The sequence below is a fragment of the Suncus etruscus genome, chromosome 11 (genome assembly GCF_024139225.1).
Source record: "Suncus etruscus isolate mSunEtr1 chromosome 11, mSunEtr1.pri.cur, whole genome shotgun sequence".
Lineage (NCBI taxonomy): Eukaryota > Metazoa > Chordata > Mammalia > Eulipotyphla > Soricidae > Suncus > Suncus etruscus.
The window spans coordinates 75,633,766-75,661,446 of NC_064858.1; the positions used below are offsets into that span (position 1 = coordinate 75,633,766).

General features: G+C 43.9%; 1 protein-coding gene across 2 annotated transcripts; it reads left to right on the plus strand.

Annotated features, from left to right (window-relative positions):
- Positions 1-269: 269 nt before the first annotated feature.
- Positions 270-26,102, plus strand: TMBIM6 (transmembrane BAX inhibitor motif containing 6). Of its 2 annotated transcripts, none has more exons than XM_049783592.1 (10): positions 270-343; positions 15,444-15,531; positions 15,864-15,972; positions 17,233-17,353; positions 18,829-18,877; positions 18,958-19,055; positions 19,247-19,326; positions 21,621-21,721; positions 23,286-23,361; positions 24,063-26,102. In XM_049783592.1, the coding sequence occupies exons 2-10, from the start codon at positions 15,476-15,478 to the stop codon at positions 24,084-24,086; spliced, it is 714 nt and encodes a 237-aa protein (XP_049639549.1). In that variant the 5' UTR covers positions 270-343; positions 15,444-15,475; the 3' UTR covers positions 24,087-26,102. The 2 variants fall into 2 exon arrangements, with proteins under 2 accessions (XP_049639549.1, XP_049639550.1); XM_049783593.1 differs by lacking the exon at positions 270-343 and adding an exon at positions 1,909-1,933.
- Positions 26,103-27,681: the final 1,579 nt, after the last annotated feature.

The window sequence follows — 27,681 nt, forward strand, 5'->3', positions numbered from 1 at the left end:
ACTTCACGTTTTCCACTAGAGGGCGATTTGGACGGTGGCTTCCTTACTATGATGAAAGGAGGCGGAAACCTTTTTCTAAGACGCGATTGGCGGGCAAACTCTTGATCGACGTGGCTTTAAACGAATAGCTCTAAACTCAATTGCCGTTGTTTATGCGCGTTCGGCCAATAGCAAGGCAGAACGGAGGCCAGCGACCAATGAGACACGGACAAAAGTGGAGTGGGAGGGCGGGGCTTCGGCGGAGGGGGCGGGCTCTGTATAAAGAGCCCCGAGCAGCCCGGGGAGAGCCAGAGGCACTTCCGGCATCTGAAGGGCTGTGTGGTCTTCGGGCAGGCGGTGAGCGGTAGGTACTTATGAGGCTGGGACTGTGCGGAGCGGAAAGGAGAAATGGAAAGAGGGTCCGTGGGGGGGGGGTTATGTTAATAAGTCTTCCGTTTGGGGATTTATTGTACCCTGGGAGAGGGAACCGTGCTGGACGTCAGACTCGGGAATGTTGGGCGGAGAGGGAAAGAAGCGAGGGAGTGCTGACTGCGCACGCGCGGTGCCGCCGGAGTGGGGGGGAGGGGACGAGTCCGGGTTGAAGGCGTCGAAATGCGCTTTTTCAGGTGACTGGCCTCCTCCTCCTCCTCCTCCACTTTGTCGGCATTTCGCCCCTGGCTTTGCACTCAGGTACCTTTGGGCCTCTGATCCGACCTTTAGAATCCCAGACACGCCCTCTGGCCACCCCAGCTTGCTTTCTCTCTTCATGAAGTGGTAATGAAAGCGAAACCTCTCGTCCCACTCGGCTGTTGGGCTGCCCCTTGCTTGGGCGCTTGTTGGGCCTGGGACGGGGTCGCCTGCCACGGCGGGGACGGTGATGTCACATGCCTTCCACTGTGACTCTGGACGCTCCTTAGTTCTTTCCTTGGAAACCCAGCGATCGCAGAGAGAGGCAGGCTCGGCCTGGCTTCCCCGGCCCAACAGGGCGAGTCCACTCCACTCTGGCCGGATTGGTTCCCTTTGGAACAGGTGAGGCAGGTCGGTGGCCTTGGCTGGGTCCCGAGTTGTGTGGGTGTCTCTCAAGCCTGTCGCCTTTGGACACACATCGTGGGGGTTGTTAGTTTTTTTTTTTCCTTGAGCCAGGTTTAGTAATCTCTTTGTGCTCTTGGGTATTTCCTAAGTGAGGAACTTGCTAATTATTCCAGTCCAGTTGCAATCGCTTTACTAAACCCTCAACCGCTCCCCGGACCCAACGAAACCCTCTGAACTCTTGACTCTTCTGAACCCTCCGAGTCTGTTCTGGCAATAGCTCGTTTGTGAATATGTAACTCCGAATAGCTGAGTTTCCTGCAACTCGGAAGATTGCAAGGTTAAAGGTTAATGCTGAGTGGGTTTTTCTGGCTTGTAATTGATAATTATTTCTAGTTTATTATTTTTTGGGGGGAGTTAGCTGTCAGGGCTGGAGAGTATGTTTGGCATAGGGTTTCTCCCCCAATCAGAAAAGGACAAACAAAAAAGATAAAGTTTCAGAGTGACATTTCTTAACCGTCTTTCGCAAACACAATCAGCAGTACCAGGCTTACTCTTCTAGTGTTCTTTTATTCTTCATATTTTTCTGGTCTCAAGGATATGCTGACATTTAGATTTTTGCTATTTTCCTCCAGTAGGAACAGAATGTTTGAATCCTTGAGAAATGCAATCTGTAATCTGGATTCACAGTTTCCGTCTTTCATTATTCATCTTGTGGAAACATGGCATCCATTCTCTTACTGGCTACTGCTCTGACAGGTCTTAACTCTGCTAGAGAACTGGAAAGGTGAGGCTGGAGAAATAGCAAATAGCTCAGTGGGCTGATCACATGATTTGTATGCAGGATGCCCTGAGGTATCACAGCTCAGCTCTAGACCAGGAGTAGCCCCTTGGACCTGGTCAGCAAAACAGAAGAATAGAAAAGGTAATTTTAATGTTGATACTTGTACATTTTTCTTCCACAGGTGAATGTAATGCATACTTTTTGTTACCCAATTGTAAAGTATAGAAAGGTTTAATAGGAATTCTCTTGAAAGGAATACTTTCTATACTAGTATTGGGCATGGTAATAAGAACACTAGATCTGGGGCTGGAGAGACAGCACAGTGGTAGGGCCAGGAGTAGTAGTAACCCCTGAGCACCACCGGGTGTGACCCAAAAAACAAACAAAAAAGATCCCAAAAAACTACTAGGTCTGATTCTGACTGTTTAACTTGTATCATTGGCCAAATCAGACCTAATGTCTTTGTAGCACTTTACAGTGATTTTGTAGACTTTTTTTGTCAGTCACTTAACTTGATATAGCAGATGTTCATGATATTTATCTTTTTTCATTTTTATTTTTGGTTTTTGGGCCACACCTGGTGGCATTCGGGTTACTCATGGCTCTGTGTTCAGAAATTGCTCCTGGCAAGCTCGGGGGAACCATATGGGATGCCAGGAATCGAACCCAGGTTCTTCCTGAGTCCGCCTCGTGCAGGGGGCAATTGCCCTACTGCTGTGCTATCTCTCTAGCCCCCATGATATTTATCTTAAATATAAAGAGGTGACTTTTGGTAAAATTATTTTCCTGAAATTTCATGGTAAAAAATGACAGGATTTGTAACTCCGGTGTCAGTGGTCATTCCACTGTTGCATAGCATAGTTGACCTTATTTATTTATTTATTTTTTTGTTATTTTCTCCTCCTGGTCCAGCAACAGACAAAGGAAAAAATGATAGTTGACCTTTTTTTGGGGGGGGGGTGAGAGAGATGAGAAAGAGATAGTGAAGGAGAGGGAGAGTGGAGAGAGAGAGAGAGAGAGAGAGAGAGAGAGGGAGTGAGAGGGAGATGGGGAGAGGGAGGGGGGAAAGAAGAAAGTAATAAGAGGGAGAGAGAGGGAGGAAGAGGGAGGAGAGAGGAAAGAAGAGAGGAGGAGGAGAGGTAGGAGGAGGGAGAGGTAGGGAGAGGGAGAGAGAAAAGAGTGACAGGGAGAAGGAGAGAGAGGGAGAGGGAGGAGAGAGGAGGAGGAGAGGGACAGGGAGGGAGAAAAAGGGAGAGAGAGAAAGGAATGTTAGGGAGAGGAAGAGAGGGAGAAGGGGAGGGAGGAGGAGAGGGAGGAGAAAGAGAGAGGAAGAGAAGGATAGGGAGGGGGAGAGAGAGGGAGAGGAAGATAGGGAAAGGACTTGAGGAAGGAGAAAGGGAGGTAGAGAGGGAGAGGGAGTTTTTCCAGACCTGTGATAGTTGACCTTTTTAATCTTTTTTTTAAAACAATGTAGAGAGGGCTGGAGCAGTGGCGATAGAAGTAAGGTGTCTGCCATCAAGTGTGCAGTTTAATCCCCAGAATCCCATATAGTCCTCCAAAGCCAGGAGTGATTTCTGAGCACATAGCCAGGAGTAACGCCTGAGCGTCAACGGGTGTGTGCCAAAAACAAAACAAAACAAAATAAAACAAAAAACAATGTAGAATGATAAACTCTACACACGTGTTCTCACACGCGAGCAGAGACACCACCACTGATAGACATCCCTGGCTCAGTTCTCCTTTTTTTTTTTTTTTTTTTTTGTTTTGTTTTTTGTTTTTGGGCCACACCCGGCAGTGCTCAGGGGTTACTCCTGGCTATCTGCTCAGAAATAGCTCCTGGCAGGCACGGGGGACCATATGGGACACCGGGATTTGAACCAACCACCTTTGGTCCTGGATTGGCTGCTTGCAAGGCAAACGCCGCTGTGCTATCTCTCCGGGCCCCTCAGTTCTCCTTTTTTAATCTTTAAAATTTTGACCTAATGGCATGATTGATGTGAAGATCAAAGGAGATAAATAAATGCAGTCAGTGTTTTTATCATAGAAGACACTGCTGCTGACCTGAAGTTTCACTTTATTTCATAAACTACCCAAGAGTATTAATATCCACTGGGAAAACACTGAATAGTCTCTTGATACTCTACTACATTTTCCTTTGCTACTTGGGCTTACCATGAAGCCTACTAGAAATGTCTTACACTTCACTATTACCCAGTTTATAACCAAATTACATGGAGCAGTTTTTTTGGGTTTTTTTTTTTTTTGGTTTTTGGGCCACACCTGGCAGTGCTCAGGGGTTACTCCTGGCTGTCTGCTCAGAAATAGCTCCTGGCAGGTACTGGGGACCATATGGGACACCGGGATTCGAACCAACCACCTTTGGTCCTGGATCGGCTGCTTGCAAGGCAAACACCACTGTCCTATCTCTCCGGGCCCCAGTTTTTTTTTTTTTTTTGTTGTTGTTGTTGGGGGGCCACACTTGACAGCGGTTGAGTTACTCCTAGCTCTGCATTCAGAAATTACCCCTGGCAGGCTCAGGGGACAATAGGGGATGCCAGGGATAAAACCTGGGTTGGCTGTGCAAGGCAAATGCCCTACCCACTGTGCTATTGCTCTGGCCTCCATGGGGCAGGTTTTTTTGGTGGGAGGGGTTTGGGCCACACCTGGTGGCACTTGGGTTACTTCTGGCTCTGTGCTCAGGAATTGCTCCTGGCAGGCTTGGGGACCATATGGGATGCTGGGAATCAAACCCAGGTCCATCCTGGGTTGGCCAAATTCAAGGCAAACACCTTATCACTGTGCTATCTATCTGGTCCCCATGAGGCAGTTTTTATATGAACTAATTTTTGTTTTCCAAAGACTTCAAAGCGAGGGGACTAGAAATTGGTTTTTCAGAGTCAGAACCACTTGTAATGACTGCCCCCTCCAGATATCTCCTGGGGAATGTTGATTTGATGTTCTAACATTTAATTCAGTTCATGGGTTTGATTTGCTCTAAAGACTCCTGGTATATTAGAGAATTAAGCATGGTGACTTGAATCAGATTCAGCCTTTGTCGTGAATTGTCTAGGCCAGTGATGGCTAACCTTTTTGAGCTCGAGTGCCCAAACTGCTGCACAAAACCAAAGAATTTCCTCAAAAGTGCCAGCACATCAATTAAACCTTAATAACAGGATTTTAGTATCTAAAAACTCTATAAATTTTATAAATTTATTAATTGAGGACTTTCCCATGTGCCAGCTGCAGGGCTTTCGAGTGCCACAGCTGGCACGTGTGCCACAGGTTCGCCATCTTGGTCTAGGCACAACTATGTATGAAAAAAGTTCTGGACACAATCTGTGCCTCTTACTATTTGGTCTAAGTATACTGTTATTAAGAAGCAATTGCTATTTTTATTGGACCATGATAAGGTCATTGAAGTCTTGTGATTTAATGTCTTCCAAATAGTTTATAAAAGATTTGATCATGTCAAAGTTGGGTACAGGGAATAATTTGAGTTGGAGAGACTGTCCTAAGACTGTATGGTACTCTGGGGTACCATATACCCCCTGGGGATGGCCCCTAGACACGGGCAGAGTAGACCCCCTTACCACAATTTTTAAAAATTAAGACAGTAGGGGCTGGAGAGATGGCACGGAGGCAAGGCTTTTGCCTCTCATGCAGAAGGTCAGTGGTTCGAATCCCGGCGTCCCATATGGTTCCCTGAGCCTGCCAGGAGCGATTTCTGAGCGTAGAGCCAGGAGTAACCCCTGAGCACAGCCAGGTGTGACCCAAAAACCAAAACCAAAACCAAAACAAAAAAAAAAGAATTAAGACAGTAGTTTTTTGTTTTGTTTTGTTTTTTTTTTGGTTTTTGGGCCACACCCGGCGATGCTCAGGGCTTACTCCTGGCTGTCTGCTCAGAAATAGCTCCTGGCAGGCACGTGGGACCATATGGGACACTGGATTCGAACCAACCACCTTTGGTCCTGGATCGGCTGCTTGCAAGGCAAACACCGCTGTGCTATCTCTCCGGGCCCTAGATTTTTTTTTTTTTTTTTTTGAGGGGGGAATCACATCCAGTGGTTCTTTTTTTTTTTTTTGGTGGTTTTTGGGTCACACCCAGCAGTGCTCAGGGGTTTTTCCTGGCTCCGTGCTCAGAAGTTGCTCCTGGCAGGCACGGGGACCATATGGGACGCTGGGATTCGAACCGATGACCTTCTGCATGAAAGGTAAACGCCTTATCTCTATGCTATCTCTCCAGCCCCACACCCAGTGGTTCTTAAGACTGACTTCTGGCTCTCTGCCCAGGGATTATTCTTGGTGGGGCTCTGGGAGCCATATAGACTGCTGTTTGACTGCATCAAAGGCAAGCACCCTATCACTACTATTGCTTCAGCCACCCAAGTTTTTTTATGATCTATATAAAAGGTGGATATTTCAGTTTACACTAGACATTTGTTTGGTTCTGAGATAGCCCCTAGACAGTATTCTGTGTTGCCTAATCCACAGGGTTAGGTCCAAGTTAAGGGAAGGGATTTGGGCTCTATTTAATGTCAGGTCAATTAAAGCCTAGTCCTACTCATTGGAATTATTTGAATTTCTAGAACCAACCTGACTATCTCCATTATCAATTAGTGGTTAGTAGGCCTTGGCTTATGGAACAAGAGCAACATTGTAGTACTGGAGAGACAATACAGGGTTTAAAGCACTTATTTTTATGCGATTAACACTAATTTGATCCTTGACACCAGTGGTTTCCCCCAAGCACAAGACTTTCCCTGTCAATGTGCCAGAGGAGAGTTCCATTTAAATAAGTCAATTTAACCAGATTTATCAAGTTCCTTTAAATTTTAGATTTTTTTATTGTGCAATGTTAAATGCATATTTTTTGGCTACTTGGCCATGTTTTGTATGCTCTTATTTTTTGGGGGAGGGGGCAGGTGTGGCCCTAACCATCTCAAATTATAAGCTTTTTTTTTTTTGTTTTTTTTTTTTTGTTTTGTTTTGGGGCCACACCCTGTGATGCTCAGAAGTTGCTCCTGGCTTCTTGGGGGACCAAATGGGACGCCGGGGGATCGAACCGCGGTCCGTCCTAGGCTAGCGCAGGCAAGGCAGGCACCTTACCTCCAGCGCCACCGCCCGGCCCCAAATTATAAGCTTTTTTAGAATCCTACCATAATTAATCTAAGTTAGTGATAATTTAAGTTATAGTAAATAAAGATTTAAAAATTAGCTTACATAGCATATGTAAGGTCTGCAGTATGTCTAGAATCATGCAAATTGAGACTTTCTGAGAACATAAGAGTAACAACAGTTCGACATTTTGTGTTCTTTCACTTAATCATACTATAAAGTAGGGAAAATTATGTATAGCTTTTTGATAAATGAGGAAACTGAAGCATTAGTATTGCTAAGAATCAGGAGCTTGGTACATGTCAGACAGCTATGGAAATAACAGGAAATAATGGTCAAAATAATCAAACATAGCAGGTCATGATCCATAACTGACAAGGTTGTGCCATCAGGAAGTAGCAGAACTTTATGAAAGAAGCAAGATGCGGGGATGGAGAGATAGCAAGAAGGTAGGGCGCTTGCCTTGCATGCAGAAGGACGGTGGTTTGAATCCCGGCATCCCATATTGTCCCCCGAACCTGCCAGGAGCAACTTCTGAGCACAGAGCCAGGAGTAACCCCTGAGCGCCACCGGGTGTGGGGACCCCCCCCCCCCAAAATCACATGTAGGAATTCAGCCCCATGGCCTTCTGCCATAGCCTTTCTTTCTTCTTTAACTGAAATTTGTCAGTTAATAGACTTCCTCTTACTGAACTGCCATCTTAGGACTGTTGAACAAAGCCTATATAAGGTGGGGTGGGGGCTAAAGAGAGTCTGCCTGATAGTCTAGGGAAGCCTGCTGGCCTGGGGACCCCAGGGTGCCTGGTTTACCTGCCTACCTGTTGCTATGGAGAATCAAGTCCGAAGAGCTTGCCTCCCTGCTTGCCTGACTGCTTAGTCGTACTCCTTCTGTTGCTGTTGCTCCTGTGCCACAGGGTGTGTGGTGTCTTGTTTGTTCTCTCTGGCTCTCTGTGTCTCTTACAACAGTCTCTCTCTCTCTCTCTCTCTCTCTCTCTCTCTCTCTCTCTCTCTCTCCTCTCTCTCTCTCTCTCCTCTCTCTCTCTCTCTCTCTCTCTCTCTCTCCCCCCTCTCTTCCCCTCTCTTCCCCTCTCCCTCTCTCTCTCCCTCTCTCCCTCCCTCCCCTCATTAAATGTTTATTTATTAAACCTGCCTCAACCCTTTTACCTGGGGATTGCTTAGGCCTAACATTTGTTGGGGATGGACTAAGCCCCCAGACATACACACATATATATCACACATAAATCTTCTATTTTATTACATGGATTTTGTTAAGTATTAATTTGATCCTTTTGGATTTGGGGGAATTAGGCTCTTGGTTGAATTATTACAGCAGCAACGAAGAATTATGTAATTGACAAACTAGTATGAGCTATGTCTTTGACTTGACTGCTTTAATATTGCTCAGGAGTTACTCCTGGCTGTCTGCTCAGAAATAGCTCCTGGCAGGCACGGGGGACTATATGGGACACCGGGATTCGAACCAACCACCTTTGGTCCTGGATCAGCTGCTTGCAAGGCAAACACCGCTGTGCTATCTCTCCAGGCCCTAATATCGCTAAATTGTTAAACTGATAGAGCATCTACACTAACCTCAGAAATACTTTTTTTTTTTTTGTGCCACACTTGATGCTTGGGCTAATCCTGGATCTGTGCTCATGGTGGTGCTTGGCGGTGTTGCCAGTATTCAAACCAAACCACAGCCATGTACACTGCTCTCCTCAGTATACTTTCTCTCCTTCCCCAAGTTATTATTTTTTTGTTTTTGTTTTTTGGTTTTTGGGTCATACCCAGTAGTGCTCAAGGGCTACTCCTGGCTCTACACTCAGAAATCGCCCCCTGCAGGCTCAGGGGACCATATGGGATACCGGAATTCGAATCACAGTCCTTCTGCATGCAAGGCAAACATTTTACCTCTCTGCTACTCTCCAGCCCTCCCAAGTATATTTATATTGCACAATATTAAATGCATAACTTTTGACTACTTGGCCATGTTTTGTATGCTCTTATTTTTTGGGGGCCAGGTGTGGGTTACTCCTGACTCCATGCTTAGAAATCGCTCCTGGCAGGCTCAGGGGACCATATGGGATGCTGGGATTTGAACAACTGTCCTTTTGCATGCAAGGCAAATGCCCTAACTCCATGCTATCTCTCTGTCCCCCCCTCAGATTTTTTAATGCAAGTCTTGAGAAGGACATACCATATGTTGCTTGGAATTGTTTCTATATAAAGAGCATATGCTCAGGGGCCAGCGCAATAGCACAGTGGTAGGACGTTTGCCTTGCACGCAGCTGATGCAGGATGGACCGGGGTTTCATCCTCGATGTCTCATATGATCCCCCGAGCCAGGAGTGACTCTGAGCTCATAGCCAGGAGTAACACCTGAGCGTCACCGGGTGTGGCCCAACACCCCCCCCCCCAAAAAAAAAAGAGCATGTGCTCAACCATCGGGCTCTTTCTCAGGCCCTCATTATTTCTCTTAGTCAAGTAAGTTATGCAGTGATTTTTTTGTTTGTTTGATTTTTGTTTGGCTCTGGTAAAGGAGACTGGTCCAGAGAACCAGAAAATGGTGACACTTCTAACAAATATTTTGCAGTTTATTCATGACATTTAATTAAGCAAGGCAAGCACTTTACTCACTGTACTGATTACTCTCCAGTCCTGATTCTGATAAATGTTGGGATTCCTGCTCCTATGAATGAAGGATTAGGATGAAGTTCTTAACCAAATTAAAGGAATTTGGTTATGATTAGCACTTCAACATTTTCTTGACATTTAAGATTCAGTATAACCAAGTTTATTATTGTACTGTCCAGAAGCACAGTTCACTTTTTTTTTTTTTTTTGGTGGTTTTTGGGTCACACCCGGCAGCGCTCAGGGGTTATTTCTGGCTCCAGGCTCAGAAATTGCTTGCTCCTGGCAGGCACGGGGGACCATATGGGACGCCGGGATTCGAACCGATGACCTCCTGCATGAAAGGCAAACGCCTTACCTCCATGCTATCTCTCCGGCCCCACAGTTCACTTTTAAGTTTATGTAAACAATACCACCTCCCTGTTGAGAATTAACTATAGAGAACTAGAGAAGATCCAGTTACTCAGTTCATCTATGAGTTGGAATCCAGAGTAAGACAGACTCAGGCCAGAGCATAGCATAGGGTCAGGTGCTTGTGTTTTAAGTGGTCAACCCTGGTTAGATTCACAGCACTCCATTTGACCCCCTAACCACCAGGAGTCATCTTTGAGTGCAGAGCCTGGAGTAAGGCCTGAGCACCACCGGGTGGCCCAAAAACAAAATGAAAGAAGACTACTGATATTCACTAATGGGATTAGATGTGTTTTATGCTATAAGAAAGAATTGAGCAGCGAGTATGTACCTTTTCCTTTATTTTAGTAGAGTATACCTAACAAAATTTGGACCCTGTGGGGGCAGGGTTTCTGAAATTGAACTCTCAACCTCATAAAAGCAAATTATGTGTCCCAACACTGAGCAACATCTCTGACCTCTTAATATACTACTTTTTGGCCACTCTGGTGGTGGTCAGGATGTACTCCTGGCTCTTATCAGGGATCACTCATGCTAAAACTTTGAGGACCATACAGTCTGCTGGGCTTAAACCCAGGTGGCTTCTTACAAGGCCTGTGCCTTATCCACTGTACTGTCCACCTCAAAAACTAAAAATTTAACCTTCAAAAACTGATAAGGTTTAGTTTTGTTTTATAGAGCCTACCCTCAGAGGTTAGGGAATGAGGGCCACTCTAGGTAGTTTTCAGAATTCTGATAGTAAGGACTTGATTGGATGGACTGTCTTGCTTCTATACTTGAGACTCTGGACTACAGCCAGTGTTGCTCACACAAGGCAACTCTCTCCTTGGGCTCTCCTTCACCTAAAACTGATAGGTTTAACTCCTTTTTTTTTGGCTTTTGAGGCCACACCCATTTGATGCTTAGGGGTTACTCCTGGCTAAGCGCTCAGAAATTGCCCCTGGCTTGGGGGGATCATATGGGACGCGGGGGGATCAAACCGTGGTCCTTCCTTGGCTAGCGCTTGCAAGGCAGACACCTTACCTCTAGTGCCACCTCACCGGCATTAACTCCTTATTTATATCCTGGTTCTTGTCTTTTTTATTTTGGGGGGGGGCACACCCTGCTGTAACCCTGTTTGGGTTACTGCCCTCAGAAATTACTCCTGGCAGGATGAGGTGACTTATGAGGATCTAACTTGAGTCAGCCGCATGCAAAACAAAACTTCCTATTTGCTGCTTTGGCCAGGTTCTTGTCTTTTTTTGGAGGGTGGGTGGGTCACACCTGGCATCGCTCAGGGGTTACTCCTGGTTCTGCTGGTTCTGTGCTCAGAAATTGGTCCTGGAAGGCTCAGGGGATCATATGGGATGTCGGGAATTGAACCGGGGTCTGTCCCATGTTGCCCACGTGCAAGGCAAATGCCCTACAACTGTGCTATTGCACTGGTCCCCAGGTTCTTGTCCTTTTGAAACATATTTAGAACAAACTATCCTATCTCCTTGATTTTTCTCACATTTTTTTTTTTTTTTTTTTTTTTTTGGTTTTTGGGCCACACCCAGTAACGCTCAGGGGTTACTCCTGGCTATGCGCTCAGAAGTTGCTCCTGGCTTGGGGGACCATATGGGACACCGGGGGATCGAACCTCGGTCCGTCCAAGGCTAGCGCAGGCAAGGCAGGCACCTTACCTTTAGCGCCACCGCTCGGCCCCGATTTTTCTCACATTTCTAAAGTTGTCATATATTGTGTAATAGTTATTAAAAATGTATGTTTAATTTATTGCATCTTGGGGATTGGAAGCTATCTCAAAAGGTTGGAACACATGCTTTGCATGTAGGAACTGTAGGTTCCATCCATCCCTGCCACCTCATCGTTCTCCACACATTGCCAATAGCAGCCTTAGTACAGCAAGAGGAACAATTCTTGAGCAGTGTCAGATAGTCCCAAAGCAAAAGCAAAAACAAAAAAACTAGAAGGTGAGGGGAATTCTCCCAGTTCAGTCCTGAAGAATCCATTCTTTTAAGACATGCTGTGAGATCATATGATACCAGGGATTGAACCCAGGCCTCTTATCATTCAAAGGCTATGCCCTATTCTTTTTGTCACTTCCTTGCCTCTGGCCTTGGAGGATTTTAAAACACAAGTCATTACTAAATAATGGAGAAATTTCCACTGCATCACTTCCTTCTTGCTCGTATATAGTGTTGGTTTTTTTCCCAATAGTAGTTGTAAGAGGGGCAGAGTATCCTCTGGGAAAAGTCAAAAGTAAACTTTGGAAAATGATTTTCTGTCAGCCCTCCTATGATTTCCATTCATTGGGGTTTGGTTACACAATATTGCCACCCTTTTTTAAACCACCCCATCCCCCATACTGAGTATTTGACTCTTTGCCTCCCCCTTTTTAAATTAAATTAAATTAAATTAATTTATTTTTTGGTTTTTGGGCTACACCTGATGGTGCTCGGGTTACTTCTGGCCCTCTCCTCAGAAATTGCTCCTGGCAGGTACAGGGGACCATATGGATGCTGGCATTTGAACCACAGTTGGTCCTGGGTTGCAAGGCAATGTCCCCCTTTTTCTAAAACTTTTTTTTTCTTTTTCTTTTTCTTTTTTTTTTTGGGCCCGGAGAGATAGCACAGTGGTGTTTACCTTGCAAGCAGCCGATCCAGGACCTAAGGTGTTTGGTTCGAATCCCGGTGTCCCATATGGTCCCCCGTGCCTGCCAGGAGCTATTTCTGAGCAGACAGCCAGGAGTAACTCCTGAGCACCGCCGGATGTGACTCAAAAACCAAAAAAAAAATAACCAACTTATTTTGGGGGGGGGGGGTTTCCACACCCGGTGGCGCTCGGGTTACTCCTGGCTCTGCATTCAGAAATATGGGGTAGCATATGGGATACCAGGATTTGAACCACCAGTTGTCCTGGGTCGGCTCCGTACAAGGCAAATGCCCTACCCCATTTTTTAAAAACTCTTGAAACTGGAAGCAAGAGGACTTGAGTATGTTGTGTATACTGAGAAACTTGGCTCTGACAGTTGCTTCAGTCAGTTCTCTCTGGGGAGATCATTAGAGGTGTTAATGGAAGCCTTAAACAAAGACACTTTACTGATGCTGGATTCTGCCATCCTGTAAGTGAGCTCTCTAGAGATCTGTTCGTTGTGGTCATGGAAGGCCGTGGTTGGCGCTGCAATTGCCTGCAATAATTGCACCATCTTGATCAAGAGGGCCTAGAATCCTGTGACTTGAAAGTGAGAGTAGTAGCATTCATAGGTTCTCCTGTTTCTCACTGTATCCATCCAAAGAACAGAACTACAAAAGAATAGAGGTAAGTAGAGATGTTGATAAGAAAGGAAAGAGGAAGTCAGAAAAAAAAAACAGCCATTTGATTCTCTCATTTTTGAAAGAATTAGGAAATAGTGTAGTGATATTTGTGAGCTCTGAGAATTACATCTTTCCTATACCAGTTGATTTGGAGATTGTAACTTTCTTTTTTTTTTTCTTTTTTTTTTTATGGGGTGTTCATGCTCAGGGGTTACTTTTGGCTCTGTGCTCAGATATCACTCTGGTAGGCTCAGGGGACTGTATGGGATGCCAGGGATTCAGCCTAGTCAGCTGCATGAAAACGCCCCTCTTCACTTTACTAGTGGTTTGGCCCCCCTGGAGATTGTAACTTTTATTGGCCAAAATAATTTTTCTGAATGGAGGGTTGGATACTGTTTAGGAGAGAATAACTGATCTATCTTTCTTTATCCTTATTTTTTTTTTTTTTTTTTTGGTTTTTGGGCCATACCCGGCAGTGCTCAGGGGTTACTCCTGGCTGTCTGCTCAGAAATAGCACCTGGCAGGCACGGGGGACCATATGGGACACCGGGATTCGAACCAACCACCTTTGGTCCTGGATCGGCTGCTTGCAAGGCAAACGCCGCTGTGCTATCTCCGGGCCCCCATTTTTTTTTTATTTTAAACTTTTTTGATTGATTAATTGATTGGTTTTTGGGCCACACCCAGTGGTGCCCAGGGGTTACTCCTAGCTCTCTACCCAGAAATTGCCCCTTGCAGACTTGGGGATCATATGGGATACCGGGAATCAGACCTGGTCCCTTCCGGGTCTGATTGTGCTATATGCTACTGCTGTGCTATCTGGCCCCCTCTGACCTATCTTTCAAACAACTCAATTTTTATGTAACCCCTCCTCCTTTTATATAAGAAGGTATTAAGATACATTAACTGGCCGGAGAAATAGCATAGCAGTAGGGTTTTTTCTTTGCACGTGGCTGACCCGGAATGGACCCGGGTTTGATTCCCAACATCCCATATGGTTTCCCAAGCCTGCCAGAAGTGATTTCTGAGCACAGAGCCAGGAGTAACCCATAGTGCTACCAAGTGTGGCCCAAAACAAACAAAAAAAGACTATATTAACCTGGAGGAGAAATATATCTGTATATATACATACATATATATATCTGTGGGGTTATATATGTTTAATATAAAATACTGATTTTCTTTTTTTTTTTTTTTTTTGGTTTTTGGGCCACACCTGGCAGTGCTCAGGGGTTACTCCTGGCTGTCTGCTCAGAAATAGCTCCTGGCAGGCACAGGGGACCATATGGGACACCGGGATTTGAACCAACCACCTTTGGTCCTGGATCGGCTGCTTGCAAGGCAAACGCCGCTGAGCTATCTCTCTGGGCCCAAAATACTGATTTTCTAAGTTCTATAAATTGATTATGTTTATTTAGTATTGCATGTGAGATATAAGGAGCAAAGTTAAAAAATTGCACTTTTTGATACTGAGATAATGTAACTTGAACAGTTCAGTCGTAAGCCTAGCACCACAGAATGGGGAATAGCCTTTTACCACTGTAGGGTGCCCTCCCCAAAAAACCCCCACATTTTCCCTGACATGCTGTAGTTGGTAAGATTTTAGTAAGATCTATACATCAGATAATAGTTTTGTATCAAATGTTTTATTTCCTGAAAAGTTTTTGGTAAACAGTTTGTACAGATAAGGGCATAGAGTCTGCATATTTAGGGAAAAAATTGAGATGTATTTCTGCATATGTGTACTTTTTGGAGAAAAGAATAATATAAGTAGGATGAAATAGTAGCATTTAGGAAATCTGGGTAAAGGGTATATACAGAAATCTTTGTACTGTTTTTAACTGTTTTTTACTGTTTTCTCAAATATTCAACTCAGAAATTCTGTTAAATCTTTTCTGGTACTAGAAACATAATTTTAAACACTTGCCTTGCATGTGTGAGACTGTCTGAGTCCCCCGCCTTTCTTTTCTAAAAAAAAAAAAAAAGGAATGGAAATCAAATAAAATAGTTTGGAAAGAAAATAGGTTTCATCCTTGCAATATAAAATGATCATGTTTGCAGATGTATTCTAGAAGGTCTACATGTAGGTCATGTTAGGATGATGGGGTTTTAAATGACATATCTTCTAGCAAAAGTTGTTGTTTTGTATATACTTGTGACTTTAAGATGACCTTTCTTCTTTTTATTCTTGATTCACAGAGTGAAGGCTGTGTCCCACAGATTCTGGCATCATGAACGTTTTTGATCGGAAGATCAACTTTGATGCCCTCTTTAAATTCTCCCACATGTAAGAGCTTTGACCTTGACTGAAGTTTCTGGTGGCTTCTCCCTTCAAGTTTGGTCTTTTTCTTGGTTCATTAACTTCTGTATATAGATTGCTATTAACTCTACTAGACTCTAGAGGATATGAATCAAGTACCAGATTTTAAGTGTTGCTCTATGGAAAACCAATGTTACTTAGTTTGGATACTGATGGTTTAATACTTGGGGCTTTGATTCTGTTAACCTATTTTTAAAAAATTGAATTTTACATAGTTCCAGGGAAGGATGGGAGGTAAATGATTTTTAGCTTAGGGATGAGATTGGTCCTGGAGTGATGCTATTGTCCTTCTTTCCTAGAACCTCCTCAACACAGCAGCACCTGAAGAAGGTCTATGCCAGTTTTGCCCTCTGTATGTTTGTAGCAGCTGCAGGGGCCTATGTCCATGTGGTCTCTCATTTCATTCAGGTAAGAGCAAGTTTTCCTTTTGGGTTGCCTCTGCGTCTCCTTACTACTTTTTTCAGTAGTTTCAGAACTGAACTCAGCCAGAGTCAGTCATTAAAACAGGAGATGTGCAGTCATCGGTATTTCATCTACACAACTGCATTTGTGCCCTCCCTCTGTACAGTATCTTTTGGGGGTTAGGCAGTAAGCTACACCCAGAAGTTTTCAGGGGACTAAGACATGTCACTCAGGAGCCCTGCTTTGCTGTAAATATGCTCTGTCACTTTGAGCCATCTCTCTGCCCCCCCCCCCAATCTTTTTGTTATGCTGGGTATTGATCCGAGAACTCTTTTGCATGTAAGGCTTGCACTTCATTGAGCCACATATTTGGCCCCCAAACAGAATGTCTTACCCTAACTCTGAAAGATGGGTAACTGACATACCAGGCCCCCAACCACAGTGATTTCCTGCTTTTCCCCTCTCAAGTCTTTATTTTTGCCTATTTGACTATGGAGTACTGCTGCAGGGTTGTTACTTTATAAGGATTTGTCTCATTTTCTGCTAATAGTTATTGTTACATGGTTGAGTGGAAATCTTCTCTTCTTTTTGCTTTTGTTTTTGGGTCATACTTGACAGTGCTCAGGGCTTAGTCCTAGTTATTGGCAGGCTTAGGGGACCATATGTGGTGCCGGACATTTATACCTGCAAGTCAAGTTCCTGCTGTACTATCTCTCCAGCCCCAACAATTCATCCTTTTTTACGTTGAGGGAGCATTTATATCTGACCAGTAGGAATAGAAGAGACAGTTGAGGAATATAACCAAAAAGTTTGAAGTTTTTCACTAACCAAGATGTATACATTGTATTTTTTTTCTCTTTTTTTGGGGGGTTGGGGGGAGGAGGGAAAAGATGGGAGGGGGAGACGGGCGGGGCAGGCTGCCTCGTTGGGAAGGGGAGGGAGGAAGGGAATATACATTATATTTATTAAATTTTGGGACCATATCTTGCTGTGTATCAGTGTGAGAACTCATTAAACCTACCTTCAAGGAGCCGTAGAGATAGCATAATGGTAGGGCATTTGCCTTGCATGCAGCAGACCTAGGATGAACTCAGGATTCCATATGGTTCCCCAAACCTGCCAGGAGCGATTTCTGAGCGCAGAGCCAGGAGTAACCCAAGTGTGGCCCAAAAACCAAAAAAAAAAAAAACCAAAAAAACCCAAAAAACCAAAAACCTACCTTCAAAATAAATTTGATTAGGTATTTATTATTATCTGTCCTTACAGGCTGGCCTGCTCTCTGCCTTGGGATCCCTGGGATTGATGATTTGGTTAATGGCAACACCTCATAGCCATGAAACTGAGCAGAAAAGGCTGGGTCTTCTTGCTGGATTCGCATTCCTTACAGGTTTGTTAGGCCTTGGTTTGTTAGAGTCGGGGAGTACTATTCTTAGATTTTTTTTTTATCACACCTACATGTTCAGTAGTTACTTTTGGTCGTGCATGGGGACCACATGGGATGCCAGAGATCAAACCTGTGTCGACTGCATCCAGGGTGCATATCTCCTATTGTACTATTCTGGCCTGGTCCCTATTCTTAGTATTTCTTTAGATTAATGCCCAGAATTTATATTCTGATTTATATATTCTGTTCACTTTGTCTTTGACTATTGTTTGCCTTGAGATGCTTTTCACTTCAGCTTGGTATATTTAACATTTACAGAATAAGCTCTTTGTCACTGAATTTTCTTTTGCATCCAAAAATAAACTTGTGCTTGAATGAATGAAAATTTAAAACTTAGGTTAAAAAACTGTTATGGTAGATGTGGAACTCAGTTCAGCTTCTCTTAATTCAAAGAATTCTACTTCTTTGAACTCAGGTTGACAACTCTCATAGAACTTTGTGGCAGTTAATTAAAGCCATACACTGGGCCTTAAACTACAGATGCTGATTTTCAAGAAAAGATGTAAAAGCTCTTCTAGAGTTAAGATTAAGGGAAACCTGTCTCAAACTACAGAATGTAATTGCAGAGAAACATTTGAATTCATACAACTCATTCTGAGTATTATCTATACAGTTTGAACAGAAAGGAAAGGATTAAGAGATTAAGATTTTTTTTTTTTTTTTTGAGATTAAGATTTTTTTGATGAAGGAGCCCTGGTATTTGAATGCATTAAGCAGGGTAATTATTTACAAGGAGAGATAATAGTAACCAGAGTAGAGGAAATCCGGGTGCTGGGACAGATTGTTGCTGTGCTTCTGGTTGGCAGGTTACCACCTGCAGAACCGGTCTGGCCTAGGCCACTCTTGCTATTAAGGGAAGCCGTCCTGCATGACTGGCTATAAGACATAGCTTTGCTCTTTAGCCTTCTCTTCTAGTATAATTCTTGATCTGGTCACATTATAGTTCACTTTACTTCTCTTCAATGTTTTGAGGATTTAAAATGTTTGATTCCTTTTCTTTGTGTCATCCAGGATATTTAGCAATTAAGGACATTTATGTCTTATTGTTGTACATTTATGTCTAAATAAACTGTCAAGTTTTCAATAATTAAAGAGTATAGAGGAGAGAGATTTAATTCTTTTCATGGTTCTTGTTGAGGAATTTTAGTTACGTGGGTATGGCTGTACAAGTTGTTTTGGGGCCACATCCAGTAGTGCTCAGGGGTTATTCCTGTCTCTGCACTTGGAAGTTAATACTGAAAGGCTTGGGAAACCCTATAGGGTGCTGGGGATCAAATTCGAGTCAGCTGCATGCAAGGCAAAACACCCACTATGCAATCACTCCGGCCCCAATCTGTCCCAAGTTTTTAATGATCATTTTGGACAAGGGTCTATTTCAAGAACTGACGGTAATATTTATGTTCTGGACTTTTTTCTAGGAATCGGCCTAGGCCCTGCTCTGGAGTTGTGCATCGCCATCAACCCTAGGTAACTTTGTCTTTCTACTTTGATACATAGACTTTTCAATCCAGCTCTGGAGTCCTCAATCTAATGTCTCTCCTTAATAGTATCCTTCCTACAGCCTTCATGGGCACAGCGATGATCTTCACCTGCTTCACCCTGAGTGCACTCTATGCTAGGCGCCGGACCTATCTTTTTCTTGGGGGTAAGTATTGGGTAATAAACAGAGGGTCTCCTTGACTCTTAAATTTCTTACTAGAACTTTTTCTGTCTCCCAGTTCTTATGACTTGGGTTAATATCGTAAGGTTTCATTTTGGGAGCACAGTAAGGAATACCTTTTGGGGATTAAAATATATATAAGCTTTTATCAAAATGAATTTTTGGGTTTCTTGTAGGTATCTTGATGTCAGCCATGAGTCTGATGCTCTTGTCTTCCCTGGGCAATCTTTTCTTTGGATCTATTTGGCTTTTCCAGGTAAGACTTAGCTATACATTTCTAGGGACCATGTGGATCTTTTTCGCCTAACATTTAAATAAGATAGACTAAGGAGTCCTAACTTTGCTGAACGGTTTCTTTTAAAATTTTATTTTTTTGAATTTGTAGAATTGAATCATATTGAGATACAGATTTGTTCATGATTGAGTTTCATTCATACAATGTCCAACACCCGTCCCTTCAATAGTGCACATTTTCTTCTACCAGTACCCCTAAGTTTCTCTGTCTCCTTCTCTCCTCCCAATCCCACTGCCACTTGCCTTTATAGCAGGTCTCTCTCTGGTCACTGTGGTTTGCAATATTGTTACTGAAGGGGTATCATACACATCATTTGACCTTTTAACATCCAGTTCTTGTCCAGAGTGATCATTTGTTATATTGTCACATTGTCATAGTCGTCTCTTTTCTACCCTAAGAGCATGTCCTTACTTTTTGTGGTAAGCTTCCTACCATGGCCCAGTCCTCCTGGACATCTCTATTGTCTTTGAGTATTGTGCTGCCAGGTTTGATCTCCGTCATCCTACATGGTTGATCACCAGGAGTAATTCCTAAGTGTAGAGCCAGGAGTAAGCCCTGAGCATTGCTGGTGTGGCTCAAAAACAAACAAAAAACAAAATAAGTATTAAGTTTTAGGGGCTGGAGTGGCAATTGCTGGTGCTAGCCTAGGATGGACCATGGTTCGATCCCCTGGCGTCCCATATGGTTCCCCAAGCCAGGAGCGATTTCCGAGCGCATAGCCAGGAGCAACCCCTGAACGTCACCAATATGGCCCAAAACAAAACAAAAATGTATTAAGTTTTAGCTACTATGATTTATAGCACTGGTAGGGTTTTGTGCATACAACGTCCCAACACCACACTCCAGTGAGTATCCATGTCTCTCCACCATTGTTTGAGTCCTTATATCTTACTGAAGAATCCCATTAGCTTTCTTTGGATACTGCCTTCTGCTATGGGGTGAAAGCACAGACCAAATGAGTGTTTGAGCTTCATTAAGGAGGATACTGTTTTCCAGAGGTGAAAAATTTATTGGAGGGGCTGGAGAGATAGTACCTTGGGTAGGCGCTTACCTTGCATGCTTCCAATTTATGTTAGATCCCCAGCATCCCATATCATCTTTGCACCATTAAAAGTAATATTCTGGGGTCAGAATGATAGCACAGTGGGCAGTACTTTTGCCTTGCATGAGGTCAACCTGGGTTTGATCCCTGGCATTCCTGATAGTCACCTAAGCCTGCCAGGAATGATTTCTGAGCTCAGAGCTAGGAGCAATCTCTGAGTATCACTGGGTGTGGTCTAAAAAACAAAAACAAATAAACAAAGTGGGGCCAGGGGCCGGAGAGATAGCATGGAGGTAAGGCGTTTGCCTTTCATGCAGGAGGTCATCGGTTTCGAATCCCGGTGTACCGTATGGTCCCCCGTGCCTGCCAGGAGCAATTTCTGAGCCTGGAGCCAGGAATAACCCCTGAGCACTGCCAGGTGTGACCCAAAAACCACCAAAAAAAAAAAAAAAAAAAGGTGGGGCCAGAGAAATGGCATGGAGGTAGGCGTTTACCTTGCATGCAGAAGGGCAGTGGTTCAAATCCCCGAATCCCATATGGTCCCTTGAGCCTGCCAGGAGCGATATCTGAGTGTAGAGCCAGGAGTAACCCTTGAGCACTGCCGGGTATGACCCAAAAACTAGAAAACAAACAAGAAAACAAATAAAGTAATTCTTGAGCACAGAGCTGTGAGAACAGTAGGCTCCCAAACAGAATTATTAGAGTGGCCAAGGGATGACTCAAAAGTTAGAATGTTTGCTTCACAGGTGGGAGGCTTCATTTGCTCCCTGGCAACTTCTTGTTTCCTGACCACTACTGGGTATTGCCCAACTCTTTTCTTCCCCAGATTGTGCAGAATTGTGCCTAGCAAAGTGATGGCTTTAGCATAGGCTTTAATTCCCATGAATATTAATGTCAATAGGCTTAGAATTTAATGTACTTTTTTAGATGGATAGGTGAGAATTCATGGCCCATCTGATGGTATAGGGCCTGCTCTGTCCTACTCTGGCTTTGCTCAGCGATCACTCCTGGTGGGATTGGGATTCCGTATGGTGCTAGAGATTAAACCTGAGTTGTCTCAGTCCAAGGGTAATGCTCTACCCTTGTACTATCTATCATTCCTGCCTCTAGAATTTGATGTACTTTGAAGTGACCAAGAGCCAGGGAAAATGTGTTTTTTTCTCTCCTCCTTGATGTTTACCATATAATAACTTTATTAATTTTTTTTCACCAGGCAAATCTCTATATGGGGCTGCTGGTTATGTGTGGCTTTGTCCTTTTTGATACTCAACTTATCATTGAGAAGGCTGAAAATGGAGATAAAGATTATATCTGGTGAGTATAAAATGGTTATAATGAATATGAAAGATGAAACATGTTTCCTTTCTTTTTTTTTTTTTTTGGAGGGGGGTCACACCCGGCTGTGCTCAGGGGTTACTCCTGGCTCCACGCTCAGAAATTGCTCTGGCAGGCACGGGGGACCCTATGGGGTGCCGGGATTTGAACCGATGACCTTCTGCATGAAAGGCAAATGCTTTACCTCCATGCTATCTCTCCAGCCCCATGTTTTCTTTACCATGACTTTTTTTCTTTTTTTTTTTTTTGGTTTTTGGGCCACACCCGGTGACGCTCAGGGGTTACTCCTGGCTATGCGCTCAGAAGTCGCTCCTGGCTTGGGGGACCATATGGGATGCCGGGGGATCGAACCGCGGTCCGTCCTAGGCTAGCGCAGGCAAGGCAGGCACCTTACCTCCAGCGCCACCGCCCGGCCCCACCATGACTTTTTTTCTAAATCTCTGGACCCACCTTTCTGTCCATATTGGTGGGCTTACGGGTAGACTATGTCACACTGAGTGAATTTATGTGACCATGCTTTAAGAATGTAATTAGGGGGCCGGGCGGTGGCGCTGGAGGTAAGGTGCCTGCCTTGCCTGCGCTAGCCTAGGACGGACCGCGGTTCGATCCCCCGGCGTCCCATATGGTCCCCCAAGAAGCCAGGAGCAACTTCTGAGCGCATAGCCAGGAGTAACCCCTGAGCGTCACAGGGTGTGGCCCAAAAACCAAAAAAAAAAAAAAAAAAAAAAAAAAAAAGAATGTAATTAGGGGCCCGGAGAGATAGCACAGCGGCATTTGCCTTGCAAGCAGCCGATCCAGGACCAAAGGTAGTTGGTTCGAATCCCGGTGTCCCATATGGTCCCCCGTGCCTGCCAGGGGCTATTTCTGAGCAGACAGCCGGGAGTAAGCCCTGAGCACCACCGGGTGTGGCCCAAAAACCAAAAAAAAAAAAAAAGAATGTAATTAGTAGAAAGCCTATGGTTTTGGATCCATATACCCATAGTATAGTCTCGTCATCTGGGGAGAAAAAAAAGGCACCCTCCCAGTCAAAGGCTTTGATGCTTTTAAAAGGATTGGTGAGGCTGGATGAGAGATTTTTTTGGGGGGAGGGGCACACCCAGTTCTCAGAGGTTATTTCTGGCTCTGTGCTCAGCAATCACTCCTGGCATTCTTGGGGGACCATATGGGATGCCAGGAGTCAAACCGGTGTCTGTCCTGTGTTGGCCTTGTCCAAGGCAAACGCCCTGCTGCTGTGATATTGCTCCAGCCCTGAGAGTTGTGGGTTTCTTTTTTTTTTTTGGGGGGGGGGGGAAGACCCACAGCACTCAGGTGATACTCCTGGCTCTGTGCTCAGAAATTGCTCCTGCCAGATTTGGGGGACTATATGGGATGCCAGGAATCAAACCAGTGTCTGTCCTGTGTTGGCCACGTGCAAGGCAAACACCCTGATACTGTGCTATTGCTCCAGCCCTGAGAGTTTTTAAAATATCTTTTACCTTCATGAGTTTGTGTAAAAATTAATGCAGAAAGTTCAGTTTTTGTAAGTAATCTGATTCTCTTTCAGGCACTGTGTTGACCTCTTCTTAGATTTTGTCACTCTCTTCAGAAAACTTATGATGATCCTGGCTATGAATGAGAAGGTTAGTTAACCTTATAATAGAAGTTGAGAATTGCTTCCAAACTCAGTGTATACCTTAAAAAAAATTGAAATCTGCTCACACACATTTGAAAATTAGGCTAGAGGTATCCTTTGGATAAGTTGTTGAGCAGAATCTTTAGACCAAGCTATTCCTTATTTTCCTAAGACACTTTCTATATAGTTAGTAAGTGTCAAACATAGTTTGGCCTAGCAGTAGGGGAGCAGATAAAATCAGGAACTTTGTTTTATTGTAGGAGTCACTCTCAGTTGTGCTTGGGGGCCACTAGGACCACAACTTTTTCTCCTGGGGGTGGGAGGAGGGACATACTGTGTCAGGAATCAAATCCAGGGTTTTACCAAATGCAAGCCATATGTTCTAACATTTGTACCACTCTCATTCCTAGAGTGCATGGGTGGGTCTAGTTCTTTTTTAGGATAGACTGCTTGTCTGTAAGCTTTGCTGGTTAGGATCTAAGCCTATGGCAGCAATAGTGGTCAGGCAGCCTACCCATGCACTCTTGGAAGGGATGTAGGGGCAATTAAACTGCACATCTTATTCTGTTCATTTGTCAGCAACTTGGGGAATTAGTTGAGATTCAACTTCTGTGTTGTGGAAATTTTTTTTCTTTCAGTCCTTAACTAAAGATATTCAGGTATTATCTTACTCAAGGATTAATCATGTAATTTTTAACCCATTTCTAGGATAAGAAGAAAGAGAAGAAATGACGTGACCATCTAGCCTTTCCCAATTGACTTCTCTCTCCACCCCTCATTTCCTCTTACACACATTACAAGTGGTGTGTCCTATGATAATGAAAGCATCAGAAAAGCTTTTGTACTTTGTGGTTTTCTGTATTTTGAATTTTTTGATCAAAAAATCTGATTAGCAGAATATAGTTTGGAGTTTGGCTTCATATTCCCGGGGTTCTTCCCTATTCCCTTTTCTGCCAATCCCACCCTTGCCTTTGTCCTCTGCTCTGGCAGCCAGACACCATGATAGGAGTGAGGTGAAGAGGCAGCAAATGCCAAATGTCCGCTTTCCGACTGCGCTTCATTGAGTGGACTGAACTGTTAGAGTCACATAGCCAGTCCTTCACTTTTGTTGGTTTGTACACAGCTCCTGTGCAACTAAGCAATATGTTTTCCATTGAAAAGAAATTTGCTGGTCCTGTTGTTACTCAGGCTCATTAAAGCTGAACATCTCTCAACCCCTCCAAGGAAACTGAAGAGCATTTTTGGTGAAAATTTTGGCCTCCCAACTTGCGATTGGTCTGGCAAATACTATTTTCTTGTCATCATGAAAGGAATGTGGATGTGTGGGGTTCCCTTCACATTCCTTATCTGAATATTGGGGAGCCTGCTTGTTCTCCCCCCACAGGGCAGGAGGACCTCAGCACAAAAGGAAGACTTGGCAGGCATTGGTGAAAGGCTGATTATGGCGTAGCGGAGAATCTCAGCTTACTCTGGGTCTTTGTTATTTTTTTTGTTGATTATTCTGTGACCTCCACCAGGTAGCTGTGTTTAAAGGTTTCAGGAGAGAGAGAACGGGAGGAATGATCATGGACTCATCTACGTGGACAAGCCTAGATTAAGATCTGCCTGGGCAGAGAAGCAAAATCTCTTAGTCGTTCTTTGTTGAGATCAAGATCATTTATAATAGTCTTTTGGTAGGTTTGTCATATCCTACCGGACACTTAAAAGACAGGGTCAGATTAGAGTTTTGGGCCGTAGACAAATGTTCATTTTACTCAAACTAGAGCTTTGGAACAGTAGGTAATTTTACACATGCACTTTAGTTTTGGTCTAATAACCTGTTTCCAGAAATCAACGTCTGGATGGGACACAGGTGGTAAAAGTTGCAAAATATCTGATTATCTTCTATGTGATGGTTAAACTTGTGGGAGGGCAGCACTGTAACACAGGTCACATGCCTCTTCTGTGGGCTGCACAGGCAGAGGAGCAACAACAGGATTGGTAGCAGTGTAATTCTGGCTACTTGCAGGATTCCATGGAAGGGACTCTGAACCATTCAAAGCTCATTGTCAGGTATTTGCCTTTCATGTGGTCAAACTGGGTTCACTCCCAGGCATCCAGTGATCCATAAAGCACCACCAGGAGTGATCTGAGCATTGCTGCTTGTGGCCCAAAAAGCAAAAAGAACAAAAGCTTATTGCCAGTAGGATAACATTTTTGACTCCCTGTTCCCACTAGCTAATCAATAATGGCTCACGCTTGGTCACTGTATGTTGCCTGAAACAATGTCCTGCCTATGAACTGCTGCTGGAAGGGCCTGCCCCCAGAAGGCTCACTCACACTGGATGCTACTCTCTTGACTTAGCTGCTGCCTCCAGCTTCTGACCTGGGAACTTCCTGAAGGGATGTCCCATTCAACCCCCACTAATCTACTCCATAAATTTACTTCTCTGCTAGGTCTGAGAATCTTAAGTAACATCTTTTGAAGCCAAACTCCACCTCTTGTGCTTTTTCGCTTGGGATAAAGAAGTCTTTCTTTAGAAACAGTGCCAAGAATGACAAGATATTAAAAAAATACTACTTTTAAAGAAAATGTCTAAAAGGTTTTTAATACAGTAATCACTGTAATTGTCACTTTCTTTTCTAGTTCTTGGTTGTCAGCCCAGGCTGCATTTTTCTCATACTGTGAAGACAAAGATGTTTTTGATTCAGAAATATATGAAATCTACATAGTCTTTAATTTGTAAAAAATAAAATTCCTTAACCTTTGTTGATGTTTATGTGTGTTAAGTTTAGTGCCAGAGCTGTGTGACTTGGGTATTACTGACTTGCTGGTTGGGACTGTTAATGAGATGGGTCAAGATGGTCTGCTCAAGTAAAGAACAAGGATCACTGACTGAGGTAGACCGATTTGTTGCTTTTGCTTGCCATAGATATTGGTAATCTTTTCTGTCCAATTGTCTGATTCTGTATCAGATTTCTTCTTGGGGTGGGGGAGGCAGCCTCCCCCACAGCCCCTAACCCATACTACCAGAAAGCCACACCCACATTCCATACTATACCTCTATGTAAAATGGCTGAGCTTCACAGCTTCAGGACATATCTTGGAAGAGATGCTAAGCTGATAAAAGAGCCCCTTGGAAGGGACTAGGCCAAGAATTATCTTGGTTCCACAGATCCATGTAACACCTTAAAATTCTACAATACAAATTAGATGGTAATAATCCCATGGAGCTCAAAATCAATAACAGAAGGCTCAACTAGCAACAGTAAATTCTCAAAACAATGAGTTTTTGTTTTTGGACTACACTTGACGTGGTTGGCTCTGACTCAGACTTACTTGGACTCCTGGTAGATAACTATAATGGATACCAGGGAATGAATCCAGTCTTGTGCAAGGCAAGCACCCTATCCCCTGTACTCTTGCTCTAGCCCAACAGAAAAAGACCTTAATAACAAAAACCATTGTGAGCTACAACTATTTTCACAGATTTTCTTTTATTGAACTTTTTATAATTCAGCTTACGTTTTATTGTGACAAATACAAAATACAAAAAATATTTTGTGCCTGCTGAGGGAGAAGCTTGGAAATTGGGGACAATTGTGGAGGTAAAGTCACACTGGTGAAGGGATTTGTTGTTAGAACATTGAAGGCCCCAAACTACTGTGAATCACATTGTAAAACAATGTTTTAATGTTTTTTTTTTTTTTTTTGTATTGCTTGTTTTTAAAGAAGGTCAATCTCTAGGACTGTTAAAGCTCTTAGCTTACAGGGTAGGCAAAGATAATGATAAAGTAAATAGGATGCTTGTCTTACAGCTAACCTGGATCAATCCCCCTCCCCTGTATGGTCCTTTGACACCCACCAAGAGTGATCTTTTGAGTGCTGAACCAGGAGAAAGCCCTGAGCACTGCCAGGTGTGGTGCCAAAAATTTTGTTCCCTTGGCCTGTGTAGCCTTCGGTTTTGGGTGGAGGACTACAAAATGTCAGGTACTGTACAAAGTGGCTTAGAGGTTTGATTTAGTATTCCTAGTAGACTAATCCATAATTGGATTATTATTATTATCAATAGACTGATCCATAATTGACAAGGTGGAGCCATCCGGAAGCAGCAGAACTTTTTTTTTTCTTTTTGGTTTTTGGGCCACACCCAGCATTGCTCAGAGGTGACTCCTGGCTGTCTGCTCAGAAATAGCTCCTGGCAGGCACGGGTGACCATATGGGACACCGGGATTTGAACCAACCACTTTTGGTCCTGGATCGGCTGCTTGCAAGGCAAACACCGCTGTGCTATCTTTCCGGGCCCGCAGCAGGACTTTCTGAAAGAAGCAAGATGCACTCAGTTCT